We start from the raw sequence: 17,015 nt of genomic DNA, 5'->3' as shown, positions 1-17,015 counted from the left end.
TATATTGCGAGCAAGTAAATCAAAATTAAACTGTCTTTACATGGCTTTTACCTTTCACAAGGAATTTTGGAGACATACGTTTGATTTTTTTCCTGGAACAAATATCCACATCTCGTGCAAAAGTTTTCTTTTCTAGGAAATATTGCAGGTGACCAAAGACTGAAAATCCATCCATTTAGTTATTTGCAAAGTCTAAAGCTCTGTCACTACACGATCTGTTCCCCGGAAGCAAGAACCGTTCCTTAGCTCATTTGCGCATGCGCTGAAAGACCTTCAGCTCATTTGCGCATGCGCTTAATGTTTCAAAGTGCATTGTTTCCTTTTAATAAGTTGGTTAACCATTCAATTTTAAAGGAATTGTTTTAGACGTTGCAGATCACAAAATTGATAGATTTTCATTCTTTCGACTTTAATGCAATTTTTCCTGAAAAAATAAAACTTTTGCAGGAAATGTGGGTACAAAGTATGCCAGGAGTATAGGTTTCAACAGTAAATCTCATAAAAAATGACTATTATTAAAATAAAGGTCTTCTGTTGTCAGTAATGGGTCCACCAGAGGGCGCATTGACAGCGTAAATACGTTACAGTCCAATCAATCAACCAATACTGTACACATTTTTCTAATGAATTTTAATTTTGAAAGTAAATGAAGGCAGTTTTTATTCATAAACAGAATTATAAAAATCTCTAGGAAAATTAATCAATGTGTGGAAAGATATATTAAAATTAGTATTAATAAACATGTCATGTTTCATAAATACATTTTATTAGTATCAAAATTTATATAATGTATTTGTTGTATTAAATCAGCTTACAGGATATAATTTAGCACACCTTTATAATTAAGGCTGGAAGTAATTATTTCCAGTACATTTTCCTAAATCTAACATATTCAGAAGTATTTCTTTTAACAAAAGAAGATGGAGCTGAATGGTCTCAAGATAAAACCACTCGTGAGCTAATTGTTGACCTCCTGCTGAAGATTGTTCCACACTGGAAGGAGAAGATTTGGATTGTAGATTCTGTGCACCATTTGGGGAAGACCATCAACCCCCCTCGACAAATTATCATACAGTTTACGGCCAGGATCTACAGGGATGAACTGTGGAGAGCAATAAAACGCCATCCTATCTGCAAGGATCTTAACCTTCGCTTTGGCTGTTTGGCCCAAGTGGAGCAGGCAAGAAAAATAGGGGTCTGAAGACCATGTTCAGGGGTCCCTACGTGAGCAAGCAGGGGTGTCAAACTCATTTACAAAAGGGGCCAAAATGAAACCCTTTGTCAAATTAAGGGCCAGTTTCAGAATCTACATTAACTGAATTTAGATACCCAACATCTTTTCTTGGTTGCAGGTTCCTCAACAAGACATTGATTGGTCTCATTTGACGCTCTCTGTTGCACTTTTGACATCATAATCAAATATTACTGAAAAAAATTAAATTGATAAAAGTATTTTACATTTACAATACCATCTTGGGGCCAGATAAGATGTCAACGAGGGCCACATTTGGGCCCCAGGTCTTGTGTTTGACACATGTGCATTAATAGACAGTTTGAATCCATAAATTAGATGGTTCCATGTTTAACAAGTTTCTGATTTTATGTTCCATGGGGTTTGTTCCTATAAACTTTATTTTGGTGACTCATTTGGAAGTATTACTGAGCAATTTTATTTATTCTTTCTATTTTTATTTTCTTTGTTATGTTTACACTAAGTGAAATCTCTCTTTTATTCATTAATGCAAGTGGACTAATTAAGAAACATCACAAAAAGGAAAAGTACCAGTATTTACTTGTTTTGTAAAGGGGAAAAAGTGCACATTATCTTTGTGCAAGAAACACATTCAAAAGAAGATGTTTCATTTTGGGTTCAGCAGTGGGGAGACACTTTAAACTTCAGCCACAGCACTCTTCGAATAATGCTTTTTTTGGTGTAAAAGCAGATTCCTGGAAATCACCACGAACACCATCATCTTCATTAACGTAGTCCTAATGGGTGTCGAGCATTACAACCAGCCCATGGTAACACACAAACACACTCACCTTCGATAGCTCCAGCTTTGAATTTTCTAGAAACTTCAATCCTATGACAGCTCTGTTTGCATTTGTGTGGTTGGTATGTTGACCTACACCTTCATCATCTTCACCATCATCCTCTTCACTGAGTTGTGATGAAGATCATCGCCTTTGGCCCTGAAAGAGTCTGCAAGGATGGGCAAGGTGCCAAAATGAGAGACTTTTTAAAATTGTGATGCATTTCCTTAGTAATTCACAACACGTGTGCGTGTGTGTGTGTTTAGCTGGAACCTGTTGGACATTTCTGTGATCTTAAGCTCCGTCATCATCGTTTTCACAAAGATCCAATTAACTTCCCCTTCTACCCGAGCATCCTGAGAATCTGTATTGCTTTTCAACTCACAAAAAGTACAAACTCTAAACAAATGTGTTCACTTTTAAATGTGCATGCACTCTGTGTATAAAATAATAATTTTGTGTTAACGTGCGTTTCCTCTCGCCATAGAGTAAATTTTACACTAATTTTGAGTGGGATCAAATATTATCAGAAACTGAGTAAAATTCAACTCTCAAGTGACGCTTTGTTTTAATATATATTTTTATGTGTGTGTGTGTGTGTGTGTGTGTGCGTGTGTGTGTGTGTTAATCAGCAGATTTTTTTGTTTCACTTCTCGTCTCTGTTAGTAAATTCACATCGGTTTATTTCTCCCCTCATTCTCTGTCCTCATTTCACTCTGTCACATATTTATTTTGCTTTTGTTGACTTAATTGAAAAAAAAAGTTTATATTTTTGATTGAAAGTCAGCTATTTACAAGTATGCTTTAATAACACTCACTTCCAAACACTCTATTGCAACAAAAATCTTTATTTTTTTTAAGTACAACGTTACCAAACAAAACCTTCACTCATGCATATTAAACTAAACATTTATGCTGTTTTGTTTATTTTTATTCGTATAAAAATAGTATTGGCACAACTTCTCAAAACTTATTTACATTTTCCTTGTTTCTGGACAAAATCTGGTCTTTTTATTGGCAGGACAGAGTTTCCTCAGGAAGCTCAACAGGAGTACAGACACAACTGTGCACACGCTTTCAGGTTTGATGCTTATGTTTAAACTTAAAGGGAATGCATGAATTTATGAACTTATTTATTAATATGTGTGAAACAGCCTGACTAAGAGACAAGACTCTCTCCTCAAACATCACAAACCTTTAAATTAAATAAGGTTACCTTAAAAAAATCTCTGTGTTCAGCTGTTATGTTTATAACAAACTCAATAGAGTTCCTCAGATTAAACAAGAACAGCCTCATTAGGCTTAAAGTTCTCTTGAACTTGTGTATTTGAACATGTGTGTGAGCCACACTGTGTGAAACAGGAAAATATTCATAACCAGAAGATCATGAATCTAAAATACTGCATTTAGGTGAGAAAGCTTGAGTTGTAAAATGGTGTAAAGATTGGTTAACACCAGTAGAGTTATTTTTTTTAGACAATTAAAACCAAAATAACTGTACAAAACACAAACAGGAAATATAATGTAAGATACACGCAAAATACTGTAATAACACATGAACAATATACAAAGAAGCTTCAGATAAAGAGCTTGAACATGCAGTTGAAAACAAGCAAAAGATGATGGATCCACATTCCTCTGAAGAGTGACCAGAAAATAATCAGGTTTATTTTGTAAAGAAACATCCTGAGAGTCACAAAAGTCACAAAAATTATATAAATGTACAAAAGACGAAGAAAGGGATATAGGTTGTCTGTAAAAAATATATAAATATTAGGTCTTCTTGTTTCATCGTCAAAAAGGAACACTGATAGGAAGCTTTGGTTGTCATGGCGATGACGATAATCACGACGTCAGATTTCTAAATGTTTCGTTCATAACGTGGTGAGATTTCAAGGGTGATATTTGTGAGTGGATGCTGCTCGTCTCACTGCTTCGGCTCGGCTGCATCACTGGTCCAGATTGTGGCTGTCGCAGCCGAGAGGCCGGTAGTAACACTGGCAGAACTCCCTGATCCGAGCGCAGGCCTCCACCATCATGTCCTCCGGAACCGTCACCACGATGCGGAAGAAGTTGGGGTACTCAAACGCCTGTTGGTCGACAAACCAGATGTTTTTATTTTCTCAGTTTTACTTTGGAGGCATAGTAATGATGGGTTAAAGATGAATTGAACTTACTGTAGCAGGCAGGCAGAAGACCGACTGTTCGGTCACCAGCCGTTCAGTGAAGTCCACATCGTTTTTAAAGTCCGGAAAGTGGCTCATTTCAATCCCTACCTGTATTAATGTGCAGACAAATTCCGGTTTGAAATGTTAATAATGAGATAAAACCTACTGTAGAGTGTCAATGGTATCTCTCATAAACATAAAGTTCAGTGAAACTATTTTTTACGACATCCATGAAAGATCAAGTTTCACCTTCAGAGCTACATTTTCAAACACAAAACAAGTAAATTCTGAGTAAAATCAGTTTTCAACTTAAATCTTGTCATATTATTAAACTTTTGTCCCTCACTTTAAACCCAAACCTCACAGTTGTTTGGTACTGACCATGAGGTACATGGCTCCTGAAGGCATCACGGGGTTTAAGCCAGGGACAGTGGACAGCTTGTTGAAACAAATCTCTGAGTTTGACTGAGGATTAAAAAGAAAAGTCCAGTTTTATGTGATTGTCAGAATGATAAACAAAGTAGAAGTCACATTTCCTACAACAAATGCCCCGCGAAAGTGAAAATGGCTCTGCTGAAATTAGCTCAAGAATAAATTGTTAAATGGGTTGTTAAATTTTAAGCAAGCAGAACAAAAAGACAAATCTAACAGTTTTTTTGGGGTTTTTTTTTTGTTGCTAAAGCAACAAAAAACTAAAATCAGCAGCACAATTCTATTTAAAAAAGCATTTGCCCATAAGGGGTAATTAAAAGGCATGGAGAGCACAACAAGAAAACAGTAGCTAAAATAAGTTGAACAGTACATTTAAAAACCTAAAAAAAAAAAAAAGTAACGCTGCCTACAAGTTTAAACAAGCAAAAGGGAAGCTAAAAGTTACAATTAACTAAAAGCTAAAATATGCAGAACAGTAGTTAAGCTAAGAAAAACTAAACTGCAGCTAAATTAGCAAAACAGTGGCTAAAATGAGCAGACCAGTATAACTAAAACCTAAAACACAAAGAAAAACTGAGAGTTTGAAACAGCAGAAAAATATCTAAAAGCTAAAACAAGCAGAATAGTAGTGAAAAGCTGAAAATAGCTAAACAGAACCTGAAGGGTAAAAACTGCAAACTGTAGCTAAAAGAGCAAAACAGTAGCTAAAATTATATATCAAAGCTAAAAGCTAAAAATTGTATAATTGCACCTAAAAGCTAAAATCAGCTGAACAATTTTATATTAAAAAAAATCTATGAGGGGTAACTAAAAGGCACAAATAGCACAAGAAAACAGTTAAAATAAGCTGAACAGTATTTAAATGCATAAAAAATAAATGCTGGCTACACGTTTAAACAAGAAAAAGGGAAGCTAAATGTTACAATGAGCAAAAAAGTACATAAAAGCTAAAAATAACCAGCTAGAAGCTAAAATATGTTTAAGAAAACAAAAACAGTCATAGCTGACAGATTTCAAAGATTTTAAGGAATTAACAATATTTCTAGAGGTAAAATATTTATATGTAATGTGAAATATCATACATCCCATTTTAAAATATTTCACATAGCATATAAATATTTTACCAGTAGAAATATTGTTGACTTCTTGAAATCATTGTTCTCTTTGAAATCTGTCATATGGCTCTGTTTTTGTTTTCTTAAGCTGATGTTAGCTTTTATCTGGGTAATTTTAGCTTTTAGATACTTTTCTGCTCATTGTAACATTTAGCTTCCCTTCTGCTTGTTTAAATGTAGTCAGCATTCATTTTTTAGGCATTTAAATGTACTGTTCAGCTTATTTTAGCTACTGTTTTCTTGTTGTGCTAGTTTTGTATTTACCTTGCACTTTTCGTCTCTTTTGTTGGGCACAATTTTAAATGTTGTACTTTTGACCAATGGAATGAGCTTTCTGAGCGAACAAGCACTACATAAAGATTCAAGAAGAGATAAACGGAGAGGAGCAGCTGCAGCAAACCTCTAATTATGCCTGGATCACTGAACAAACACTAATTTAGTCCATCTTTAATAATAAAATACTCGTCATTGACACACACACAAAATGACCAGAACTTTATTTGTTGAGGAATAGTTGCCTGTTTTACATGATTTCTGACACAAGTGGTCTGGTCAGGCTGTTCCTCAATTTAAAACACATTATCTTGAAAATGTTTCCTGTCAAATTAAGATAACTGTCTCAGTGACGCAGTGTGAGCTGATGAACAGTAGTTTTACTTAAACATTCGTTTTCTACAGCTGTTTCCTTCTGTTTCAGCTGTCGCTCACTTCTCACAGTTGTGCCGCCAATATCTAGTTGGTCATTTTTGGTTTTCTACTATAAACTGGAGCATTTAGTTAAATAAAGTCATGTAGGCGCAGGGAGAACTGAAAAACGTCATCGGGAATAATAAAAAAATTAATAAATTCTGTAAAGATTTCCCTCCAGTACCTTCAGGAAGCTGATGGTGTTGCTGTAAAAGCTCTGAGGCGTATTATTCAGGATGCTCTCCAGCGCTCCCTGGACGACGGTGCAGGCTCCCAGAATACGCTGACTCAGTTTCACCAAACCTTGTCGGATCTGAAACGCCAACATGACAGTAAACTAAAGGTGCAACAACTTACTGCAACATTAACCACACATGAAACCACATCTTGAAATATAAATATATATAAATAAAAATTTCATGTCTGCAAGCAAGCATTTAAAAGTAGAATATTGACATTATTTTACCAGTTTTACTTGTAGATGTAATTTTTTTTTTGGCTGTTAAATGTGTCAAACCCAAATGTTGCAAATTAATGTCATGTTTCTGGTTCCTCTAAGCAGGACATCAGCTGCTTTATTTTATTTTCCTGCATAGAAGAATAAATGCAGAATCTCTGAAATACCTCTATTCACCATCAACTTGTATAATTAGGACCAAACTGAGACTTTTAAATTGCTTTCAGTTTTTGGAACTCGTATTTTTAATTTTTAAATAACTTTGATTGCAAAAAAGTGAAGGACAGAAAATTGCAGAAGAGTTTTGGAAAACAAAAATGCTGCTCTGCACTAAATGTGCACTTTAAAAGGAACTACCGTGAACCTGAACACCTAAACCTAAAAGATGCTGCAGAATAACAGTTCAAGTCAACAATTATCAGAATGCTTTGCGTAGTTTTCCATATTTAGTAGCTTTATTTATTATAAACCTCATCTTTCTTCACTGTACACAGCCCTTAAATTTAAACAAATTAAAAATTGAAATCAGCTTTTAATGGATCTGGATATTAATGAACAGACATTATCCTTCAAACTTTTTTTTTTTTTTCATATTAAAAAAAAATAAATAAAAAAGAGTTGTTTACCTCAGATCCAAATATGTCATTCCTGTCATGGATGAGGATCCATCCCATCCTCCATCCAGGAACCAGCCAGCGTTTGGCCAGGCCACCGCAGGAAAGGACGGGGACGTCACTGCTGAGGGATGCCAAGGAAGGACTGTTGCATCCTGGGAATACCTGAGGACAAGAGAAAGAAGCACAACCCAGATGATAGAAAGATGAAAAACAAAAACCTACTTCACCAAAATGTTTGCACCATTACTGCCTTGTGTCTTTCTACTCAGGCACTCCTTTTCATGATTTTATTTTCTGTTCTTTTGTTCAAAGTATACTGACTCTGTGGTGTTATACTGTGTTATTTTCCAGTAATATTACATTTATGTATGTGGTTTAGGTCACAGCAGATCTTTGTGGTCTTGCAGACAAGATTTGTTGTCGTATTTATTTTTTCATGAAAAAAATTCAACTAATATTTATGCTGGTTTCATGTTGCACAGCAAGAATTGTCACCCAAAACACTACATCTCGACCGATTTGACTCTTCCTATGAAGACAACATGATCCAACATGTGCAGATAATGCTGCCTGTTACCAAAACTTATTTTGGCAAACAAAAATATTAATTGTGAGTTATATATGTCAAAATTCATAAAACATAAAAAACCGAATTGTAAGAACTGGATAGATTTCGAAAAAGCACATGAAAAATGACAAAAGAGAGCAGAACAAACTTTTTGTTTGTTTGTTTTTTTGCTTATTTATCCTAAAATCTCTTTCATTTTGTTAGTTTATTAGCAGCTGCAAACAAATGTGTGATCAAAATACCAAAAGTGTGTCTCCAAGAACAAAAAAATCTGAGTTAAACAATTCAAAACCAACAGAGTTGTACTATTTCTGGAATGGCAAGTTCACTGTTCAAGTTATATATTTTGTAAAATATTGACAAATTCAACTTTAGGCCCAAATTCTTTAACAAAAGGAGAATTCATTCATTTGTGCAACAATATAAAAAAACTACATATTTTATTAATCAATAATTAGGCAGATTTGCTATTTGAGACATTTTAATACATGACAAAAAACACAAAACTGTGCTAAAAATATCTAAATTTTCATTTATTAATGTACTAGCTACTATTTTTACAACAATTTAGTTCAGTCAGGGTATGAGTTCAAAAACACAAAAGATTTTACCTTCAAAATAAAATTAAAAAAGCAGTTTTTAATTTAAACTTGCTTGTTTTTGCTCAAATATTCCTGCAAAATACTTATTTATGAGCAGCTTGGAACAGTTGCTTTATAAATGTAAGTTCAAGTCTGTGACGTTACGTAACATTCTGTCTGAAGAGGAAGAAAACAGCAACAAAAGGCATATAGCGTGAGAAGATGCAGTTACCGCAGCATGCTGCGCCCAAAAAGCTGTTTCTCATTAAAGCTGTGCGGTAAAGATGGTGTGGAGTGAGACACTGCCCCCCCATCCTATTGGCCAGATTGAGACGAGTGACGTAACAGCAAACAACAGAATAAATGTATTTGTATAGTTGAGTGACTTAAAGCATTTCTTTTGATTTGTGGGGACAATCTTCCTCAAGGATACGAAAAGTGCAAATATACATAAAAATATTCTGAAGAGTTGGTAGAAGAGTCAAATAAGGTAAACCTGCAGCCCAGACCTTCGAATACTGGAGACATAAAGTAAGGAACTATTAACCCCCCTCTTCACCCACCACACGCCCCTCATTCCTCCCTGTTTCTGCATTAACTGCAAACACATGCAGACAAGAAAAAGTGCTCAGTCATTCTGATCTGTTCTTGTTTAATGGTGAGATGGCCAGAAGGGGTGCATGCACCCAGTAACCTTGATTGTAGTTTGACAAACATCAGCTTCTTTCAGGACCAAGCAGCAGGCCTTCAAACTGTAATTATTCACAGTCGCTGGTTAGACTCAAGTTTTAGCTGAAACACAAACTCTGCTATTTCTTACAGCTCATGTCTAACAAGAACACATGACTACTGATCCGCCTCGCAGTTCTTCACAGTTTGATTCCAGAGAGTCACGGCTTCTTTGAATCAGACCTGACACAGGACCTGAGAGATGCACCTACTGTATCATCAGGTAACAACGCTGGTTGGTGCTAAAATACAGTCTCATGTGCATCCAACTTAGTTATCTTTGGCATTTTATGCAGATTTTAATATAGAATTCTGGACAAAGTATGTTTTTGCTATAGGCTGATAAAAAAAGGAAGTGTTACGTTTGTAAAAACGAACTAAAAACAATAATAAAAATGAAAAGTCCTGCCACTGCAAAGTTAAAAAAAATGTGCACCTGGTGATGAATGATGATGAATGCAGGTCAACAACTGTATTTCCATTATTTTGTATCAGACAGTTTTAACAAATAAGTCACTCAGTAAAAATCAATGAATAAATCAGGTGAAACTGTGACTTTTTACTAGTGTCTCCAGCTACAAGAGTAAATCTTTTTAGTTTCACGCGATCAGAAGAAAAATCAGGGATGTTGTTTCTGTTCAGGGTCACTGGGAGCAGCGGTCACCTGTTTCCAGAGGTGGTGTACACCCTGGACAAATCACCACTATTCACACTCAAACGCTCATACAGGGACAATTTAGAGAAGCAAATTAATCCAACATGCATGTTTTTGGTCTATGAGAGGAAACAGGAGCACTAGAGGAAAACTCACATGCTCAGAGAAATCATGCATCTGTGCAGAAAACGTTCAGATGTACGATTCAGCAGTCCAATGCTGCTCAACCAGCCGTACTAACAAAGAGCTTTAAAATGCATAAAGTTTGATGCAGATGTGTGTCAGCTCAAACATGCAAACTGGAGTTTGATGAGATTTTGTCAATGCAAACCTCTGCATTGCTTCAGTGTCCTTAACTGCCCTCGTCAGGTTGTGAATGTGTGTTTGTTCATCTTTGATGGTGTTTGTGTGGCCTTCAGCTATTGCAAATGTTCCAAAGTTCACATTGATGCCACGAAAGACAAATTTTCAATTTGCCTACCTTTGCACTTAGCCTTTAAAAGGCAATTACAGTTCTGCCACCACCACAAGCTGGTAACTCAACCAGGAAGATGGATGTCAGTCATATCTGCTTGGGACTGTTTACAGTGTTTGGTATTAAAATCAAACCAATTTGTTACTTTAGATCGGTTTTCTTTTCCACTATCATGACTCACATCTTGCCCTCGCTGACCTCTCTGGTTCCGGCTCATCAAACTCATGGTCCTGTGATTCTCAGGTTGGGAACCCACCATCCAGAGCCAAATACCACCCAATAAAAACACAACCTCTCCTCTCATCATGGAGAAAAATGTGCCTCGCTGGTGTTACTCAGAGTCAACCTGCCAACGTGTCTTCTCATGCAGTTGGACTCACCATGTCACTGTAGATTTCATCTGCCAGGATGGGAACACAGTGTTTGGAAGCCACTGGGGGAGAAAACAAACTTTAACAAATGTTTTTATCTGATAGACGTATGATCAAGTTTTTGCAGAATTTAAAGCGGTGAAGCAGAGTGGGTCAGACGTGCAGCCAACCTTTGAGGATCTTCTGCAGGTGTTCCCGGCTGAAGACGGACCCGCACGGGTTGGACGGGTTAGTGATAATCAGACAGGATGTCCTCTCATCGATGAGGCTCTCCATGTGCTGCAGGTCGATCTCCCACGACTTCTCCGGCTGCAAAAAAAAAGGACCAGGATGTGGGAAAAAAAGCAGCACTGGAATATTTTGAATGTTTTAAGAACTTGTTTCTTCTGCTCCAACAAATTAAAGATGAAATTTGTTTTTTGCTTTCTGCTCCCAACTTTAACCAAGTCAGTGATTGGTTAAGTGGACAAATGGTTTCAATTTGATTAGCATCCAAGATATTTATATCTGCAAAAATAACCCAGTATGACCCAGCTCCACTTCTCAAATCTGAAATTTTACAGTTAAATTTATTTTTAGGTGTGCCACAAGATTACAAAATTATTTTTACGTTTGAGCTTTAAATACATACTGACCATTAGTTAATATTTTCTATACAAACTTACTTTTCTGCTCTCACGTGGGACCCAATCCTTGAACTTTTCGCAGTTTTTTATAAAAATTACTTAACATCAAAAGATGCCAAAATTTTAATCTTAGCCAAGTCAACATTTATTCATTGCCTGAACAAAAGTTTTGTTTCATTTTGAGCCCTTCTTCAATATCTGAAAACTGCTTGTTTAAACCTTTTATGCTAACCCTGAAAAAAAAAGAAAATTTCTAATAAGTCAAATAAAGAAAACATATAAGTAATAAAAATGTTGAATCTTTTCCAGCAATCAAATTAAAAATCAAAACAAATCAACAATAAAACTTGGACAAATATAAAAAAGGTGTAAACAGCATAAATAAGCAAAAAATATTGACCATATTCATGTTATTTAAAAATGTTTCAGTATACAGGTGTACTCTTCTCTAAGACGGTTTACCGCTGCAGGAAGTTTTGTTCTGCCCAGCATGACTTTCGTTAACAGACGATATACAGAAATTAATATTTTTTATACAAAAATCTGAGCCGGACCTTCTACTCACCAATAAGTTGTATAATTTGACCTCGATGCCTGTGGAAACAGCCAGAGTTTTATATAAAGAGAAGCCTGGGCAGGGAACCAGAATGTTGTCTCCAGGGTTGCACAAGACACTGATAGCCAGTTCGATGGCCTGACTGCAGCCGCTGGTCAAAATCACGTCCTGGAATAGAGTGAGGACATGTTACATCTGAAAGCATCAAAGCTTTTATTTGTTTTGGCAGGATTAACAGTTACTATGACACGTTATCTAATTCAAAGACAAGCACATTACATAAATTACTGTAGTCTGTCCAAAAGACAATATGGTAAAGGAGAGGGCACCTCTGCCTCCAGTGGAGCTTCAGGGCAGCTGTAAAAGTTGGCCACCACTTGTCGACTCTTTAAGTAACCTGCAGGTGCACATAAAAAAAAAACATGGTAAGAAGAAATATACAACAGCCTCAAAACACCACCAACAAACTTCATCCCAATCTGTTTGATTCTTTCATTGAAGCACCTTTGATTTAGATTGACGAGTTTTGTTCACCAGTGTGACTCACCCACAGAAGGAGCGTAGCCGTTGTATTTTTGGGAGTCTATGGCATCTTTCATGGCCTGAAGAACAGCATCATCTGTAGGCAGGTTTCCAAACACCGTGGGATCACCTGAAAAGTGAATATAAACTTAAAGAGATTAGTGGTATTAGTGGAATAACTAGACAAAGAGCATGTAAATGTGCGACAAAGTGCACATCAAATGTTTAGATACTTGTTCATTCAAAACTACTGAGCAAATGTGTCCAAACTTTAGTTTTTTTGTTTTGTTTTGTGAACCAAGGCAGAACTATAGAAAGCTTTAAACCAACAATAGATGCAGGAGAGCAAAGTACATTAAAAAGCCCCCCACCTATGGAAAGTGCGATCATGGGTTTGTCAGGATTTGGGCTGAGTTTCATCCCGTCCACGATGGCCCTGATGGGGTTGAGCGTGTTGTTGGCCATCTCCGAAGCCTTCACCTCCCACCTCTGCCTGCGGCTCTTGGTCTTGGCCGGATACAAGCTGCCGTTGACATTGACGTGGTGCATCCCCTTCCCAGTGACCCCTGTCCCATTCAGGGGTTTTGGTTGGACCACAGTTTTGCCGTGAACTCCATTACCGTTCACCTGAACCAAATAGGCTTTGTTGTCCATCTTGGATCTGATAGTGGAGGAAACGAGCATCAGTAACAACACATTTACAGCATGTGTAACCTTGTTTATGCTAATAATCACGTATAGCTTCTTTTTGCTTCACATGACTCTTTGTACAGAGATGCACTCAATAAAATACATCAGGATCCATGTTTTTGTTGGTTTATTTCTAGTCTTTTGTGTTTCATATTTAAGGGTTATGTATATTTTGCGATTCGTTTTCAGTTAATTAGTTTTTTAATTTCATCAGCTTTTCTGTTTCTTTTTTTGTTGTTGCCTCAATCAGTTTCCTGCTCCCCTGTCCTTCTATGTCCACTCACTTCTGTGTCCTGTCTCACTCAGCTCAGCTATTTCTCATCTCCTCCTCAGGATCATCCACCATATTTACTACTTTATGTTCAGTACAAAAATCAGTCAAACATCATGCATTGTGCCTTTCTTAAACTGGGTGTAAATTTTGTTACCTTGACAGACTTTTGTTTTATTTTTGTTAATAAAACAAGTTCGGGAGAACTTTAACTTCATCCCAGCTGAGGTGGGGGACATTGAGTCTGAGTGGGCCATGATTCACATTACAATTATTGAGGTACAGTATCTGCCTTGAGCAGTGGCCGCAAGGTTGTTGGCACTTCTCACAGTGGCCATCCTTGAACTTGATGGTGGACACTCTGGGGAAGGGCCCGCTTTACTAACACTGTGTTCAGTGAAGGTAGGGTGCTGTTGACCTTCAACCAGTGATGTCATCCGGAGGTGGAAGGAATACATCTCGGACCTTCTCAATCCCACCTGCACGTCTTCCATGGAGGAAGCTTAGTCGGGGGGCTTCGGGGTTGGTCTGTCCATAACCGTGGTTGAGGTTGAGGAGGTAGATAAAAAAGCTCAGTGGTGGCAGGGCTCCGGGTGTGGACAAAATCCGCCCTGATTTCCTTAAGGCTCTGGATGTTGTGGGGCTGTCTTGGTTGACATGCCTTTGCAAAATTGCGTGGACATTAGGGGCAGTGCCACTGGACTGGCAGACTGTGGTGGTGGTTCTCCTCTTGATAAAGGGAATTGGAAGGTGTGCTCCAATTATAGGGACATCACTCACCTTAGCCTCCCTGGTAAGGTCTGTTCATGTGTACTGGGTAAGCAGGTCCGATTAACGGTCGAACCTCAGGTCCACGAGGAAAAATGCGGGTTCCCTCTTTGTTGTGGAACACTGGACCAGCTCTTTACCCTCACTAGGGTCCTTGGGGGGTCATGGGAGTTTGCCCATCCAGTCTACAGGTGTTTTGTCAAATTGTAAAAGGCATTTGACCATGTTCCTTGGGGTACGCTGTGGGAGGTGTTCCGTGAGTATGGGATTGGGGGCCCATTGCAATGGGCTGTTCAGTCCCTATACAAGCAGCGCAAGAGTTTGGTTCACATTGCCGCCAGTAAGTCAGACCCCTTCAGGGTGGGAGTTGGACTTTGCCAGGGCTGCCCATTGTCACTGATTCTGTTCATTACTTTCATGGGCAGAATTTCTTGTAGCAGTCAGGGGCGGAGGGATTCTGGTTCGGTGGCCTCAGGATTCCATCTCTGCTATTTGTGGATGATGTGATACTGTTGGTGCCATTGCGCCGTGATCTTCAGTTCTCACTGAAGCAGTGTGCGGCTGAGTGTGAAGTGGCTGGGATGAGAATCAGCACATCCAAATCTGAGGCCATGGTCCTCAGTCAGAAAAGTGTGGATTGCTCTCTTCAGGTCGAGGGTGAGGTTCTGCCTCAAGTCGAGGAGTTCAAGTATCTTGGGGTTTTGTTCATGAGTGAAGGAAGAATGGAATGTGAGATTGACAGATGGATTGGTGCAGCATCTGCAGTATTGCAGATTCTGTGCTGGTCTGTTGTGGTGAAGAGGGAGCTGAGCTGCAAAATAAAGCTCTTTTTTCTTGGTCTTTGTTCCTACCCTCACCTATGTTCACAAACTCTGGGTAGTGACTGCAAGAATGAGATCACGGATGCAGGCGGTTGAAATGAGTTTCCTCTGCAGGGTAGCTGGACTCTCCCATAGAGACAGGGTGAGAAGTTCAGTCATCCAGGAGAGACTCAGAGTAGAACTGCTGTTCCTCCACATCTAGAAGAGCCAGCTGAGGTGGTTCAGGCATCTGGTAAAGATGCTCCCTGGGTGCCTCCCTAGGGAGGTGCTTTGGGCATGTCCGAGAGGGAGACCCTGAAGAAGACCCGTGGAAGACCCAGGACACACTGGAGAGACTATGTCTTTCGGTTGACCTGGGAATGCCTTGGAGTCCTCCCAGAAAAGCTGGAAGAGGTGGATGTGGAAGAGATGTCTGGACCTCCCTGCTCAAGCTGATCTGACTTCGGCACAAACAGAAGGTAATGGATGGACGGATACTAAAACAAGTCAGGGTTTTTTTTTTTTTTTTAGCTCCTTGTGTCCAATCTGCATTTTGGGTGCAAACCTTCCACATATTGTGAAAAAAATATATATATATAATTACTTTTTTTATCAGCACTAATCAAGAAATAAACTATTAAATGTAACATGGAGAGGATCAGTTGGGTCATGGCATTTTACTTTAAGGAAGATTGTGTTGGTTTTAACTGTTAAAACTGTGGATTTTGGCATATTTAAAGAAAAAAAATGCAGTTAAAAAAGCTGTTTACACACACACAAAAAAAACAAATAAAGATGCAAAAAAATATATAATTAAATCCCTTAAAACCCTGACTCATGCTCAATAATCCAGGCAGAAAAATCTAACAAAGTTAAGTCAGGTACTCCAAATTAATTATTCTTTGTTGAAACATTTCGTCTTTTATCCAAAAACTTCTTCAGTCTGAGATCCTGCAAGAAACTCAGCCTTATAAATAGCACCTAGTCATAGTGGACTATTTTTAAGGCTAAGTTTCTTAAGTTTCAGACTGAATAACTTTTTGGATAAAAGATGAAACGTTTTCAACAATGACGATTCCGTCCAGAGGACCTGACAACTTTATTAGACGGCCTATTTAAGGTTTTGTATTTCTGGTTTTTAATTTTCTGTTTTGTTAGCGCAATGATAAAAAAATAAAAAAATTAATTAATTCCAAACTGACTTTTTTTAGAATTGGCACAAAACACATGAATCTTTTTACAACCTATATAAAACATATGACCAAGGTTAAAAAAAAAGAAAAGACAATCAAAATGACAAAACAAAAGTGCAAAAAAACTTATTAAGCTGACTCACAGCTTCTTAACATAACCATAGATGTGCATGACCAAATACAGTAAGATAAAATCTGTAACTGTTATTTAATCATCATGCAGCTCCATATTGTTTAACTAATTCATTTTCATTAAGATAATTACTTAAAATAATGCAATGTAAGGACAAAATCTTACCTTATGAAAGCTTCAACTCAGTGTCTCCAAAAAGAATTCAGTGCAGGTTGATCACAGATAAACAAAATGTTCAAATGAGACCGGAGGATGTACTTATAGAGGTATTTTATAGGAAGATGTCTGAATATGGGTGCTGAGCCATGCCCAGATTCAGGTTTTCATTGGTGAAGGCTGGAGGCTGTGTCCTTACACCCCCTTTACATCACTAATCACAACCATTCCACCCTAAACGCTGAATCACGGGGTCTCTGAGGCGGGAGGGGCCCGGCTTCAACCAACACAGCCCAGCCTGTTGGCTCCTGCAGGGGCGCGTCCTGCACGTCAGGGACAGAGAGAACACAACGTGCAGCTTCAGGGTGGAAAATATCCACCTGAGTGACGCATCTGTTTATTTTACAGTGT

General features: G+C 37.9%; 1 protein-coding gene across 1 annotated transcript; it reads right to left on the bottom strand.

The window, feature by feature from the left end:
• Window positions 1-3,891: 3,891 nt before the first annotated feature.
• On the bottom strand, window positions 3,892-16,647 carry tat (tyrosine aminotransferase). Its single transcript, XM_037682682.1, has 12 exons — window positions 16,614-16,647; window positions 12,965-13,254; window positions 12,619-12,723; window positions 12,401-12,468; window positions 12,081-12,239; window positions 11,060-11,198; window positions 10,899-10,951; window positions 7,520-7,672; window positions 6,621-6,749; window positions 4,584-4,667; window positions 4,212-4,310; window positions 3,892-4,124 (listed from the first exon to the last, which is right to left on the bottom strand). The coding sequence occupies exons 2-12, from the start codon at window positions 13,245-13,247 to the stop codon at window positions 3,984-3,986; spliced, it is 1,413 nt and encodes a 470-aa protein (XP_037538610.1). The 5' UTR covers window positions 13,248-13,254; window positions 16,614-16,647; the 3' UTR covers window positions 3,892-3,983.
• Window positions 16,648-17,015: the final 368 nt, after the last annotated feature.

The sequence above is a fragment of the Nematolebias whitei genome, chromosome 10 (genome assembly GCF_014905685.2).
Source record: "Nematolebias whitei isolate Nwh7 chromosome 10, NemWhi1, whole genome shotgun sequence".
In the NCBI taxonomy this organism is placed as follows: domain Eukaryota; kingdom Metazoa; phylum Chordata; class Actinopteri; order Cyprinodontiformes; family Rivulidae; genus Nematolebias; species Nematolebias whitei.
This window is presented reverse-complemented; position numbering and strand designations above follow the sequence as displayed.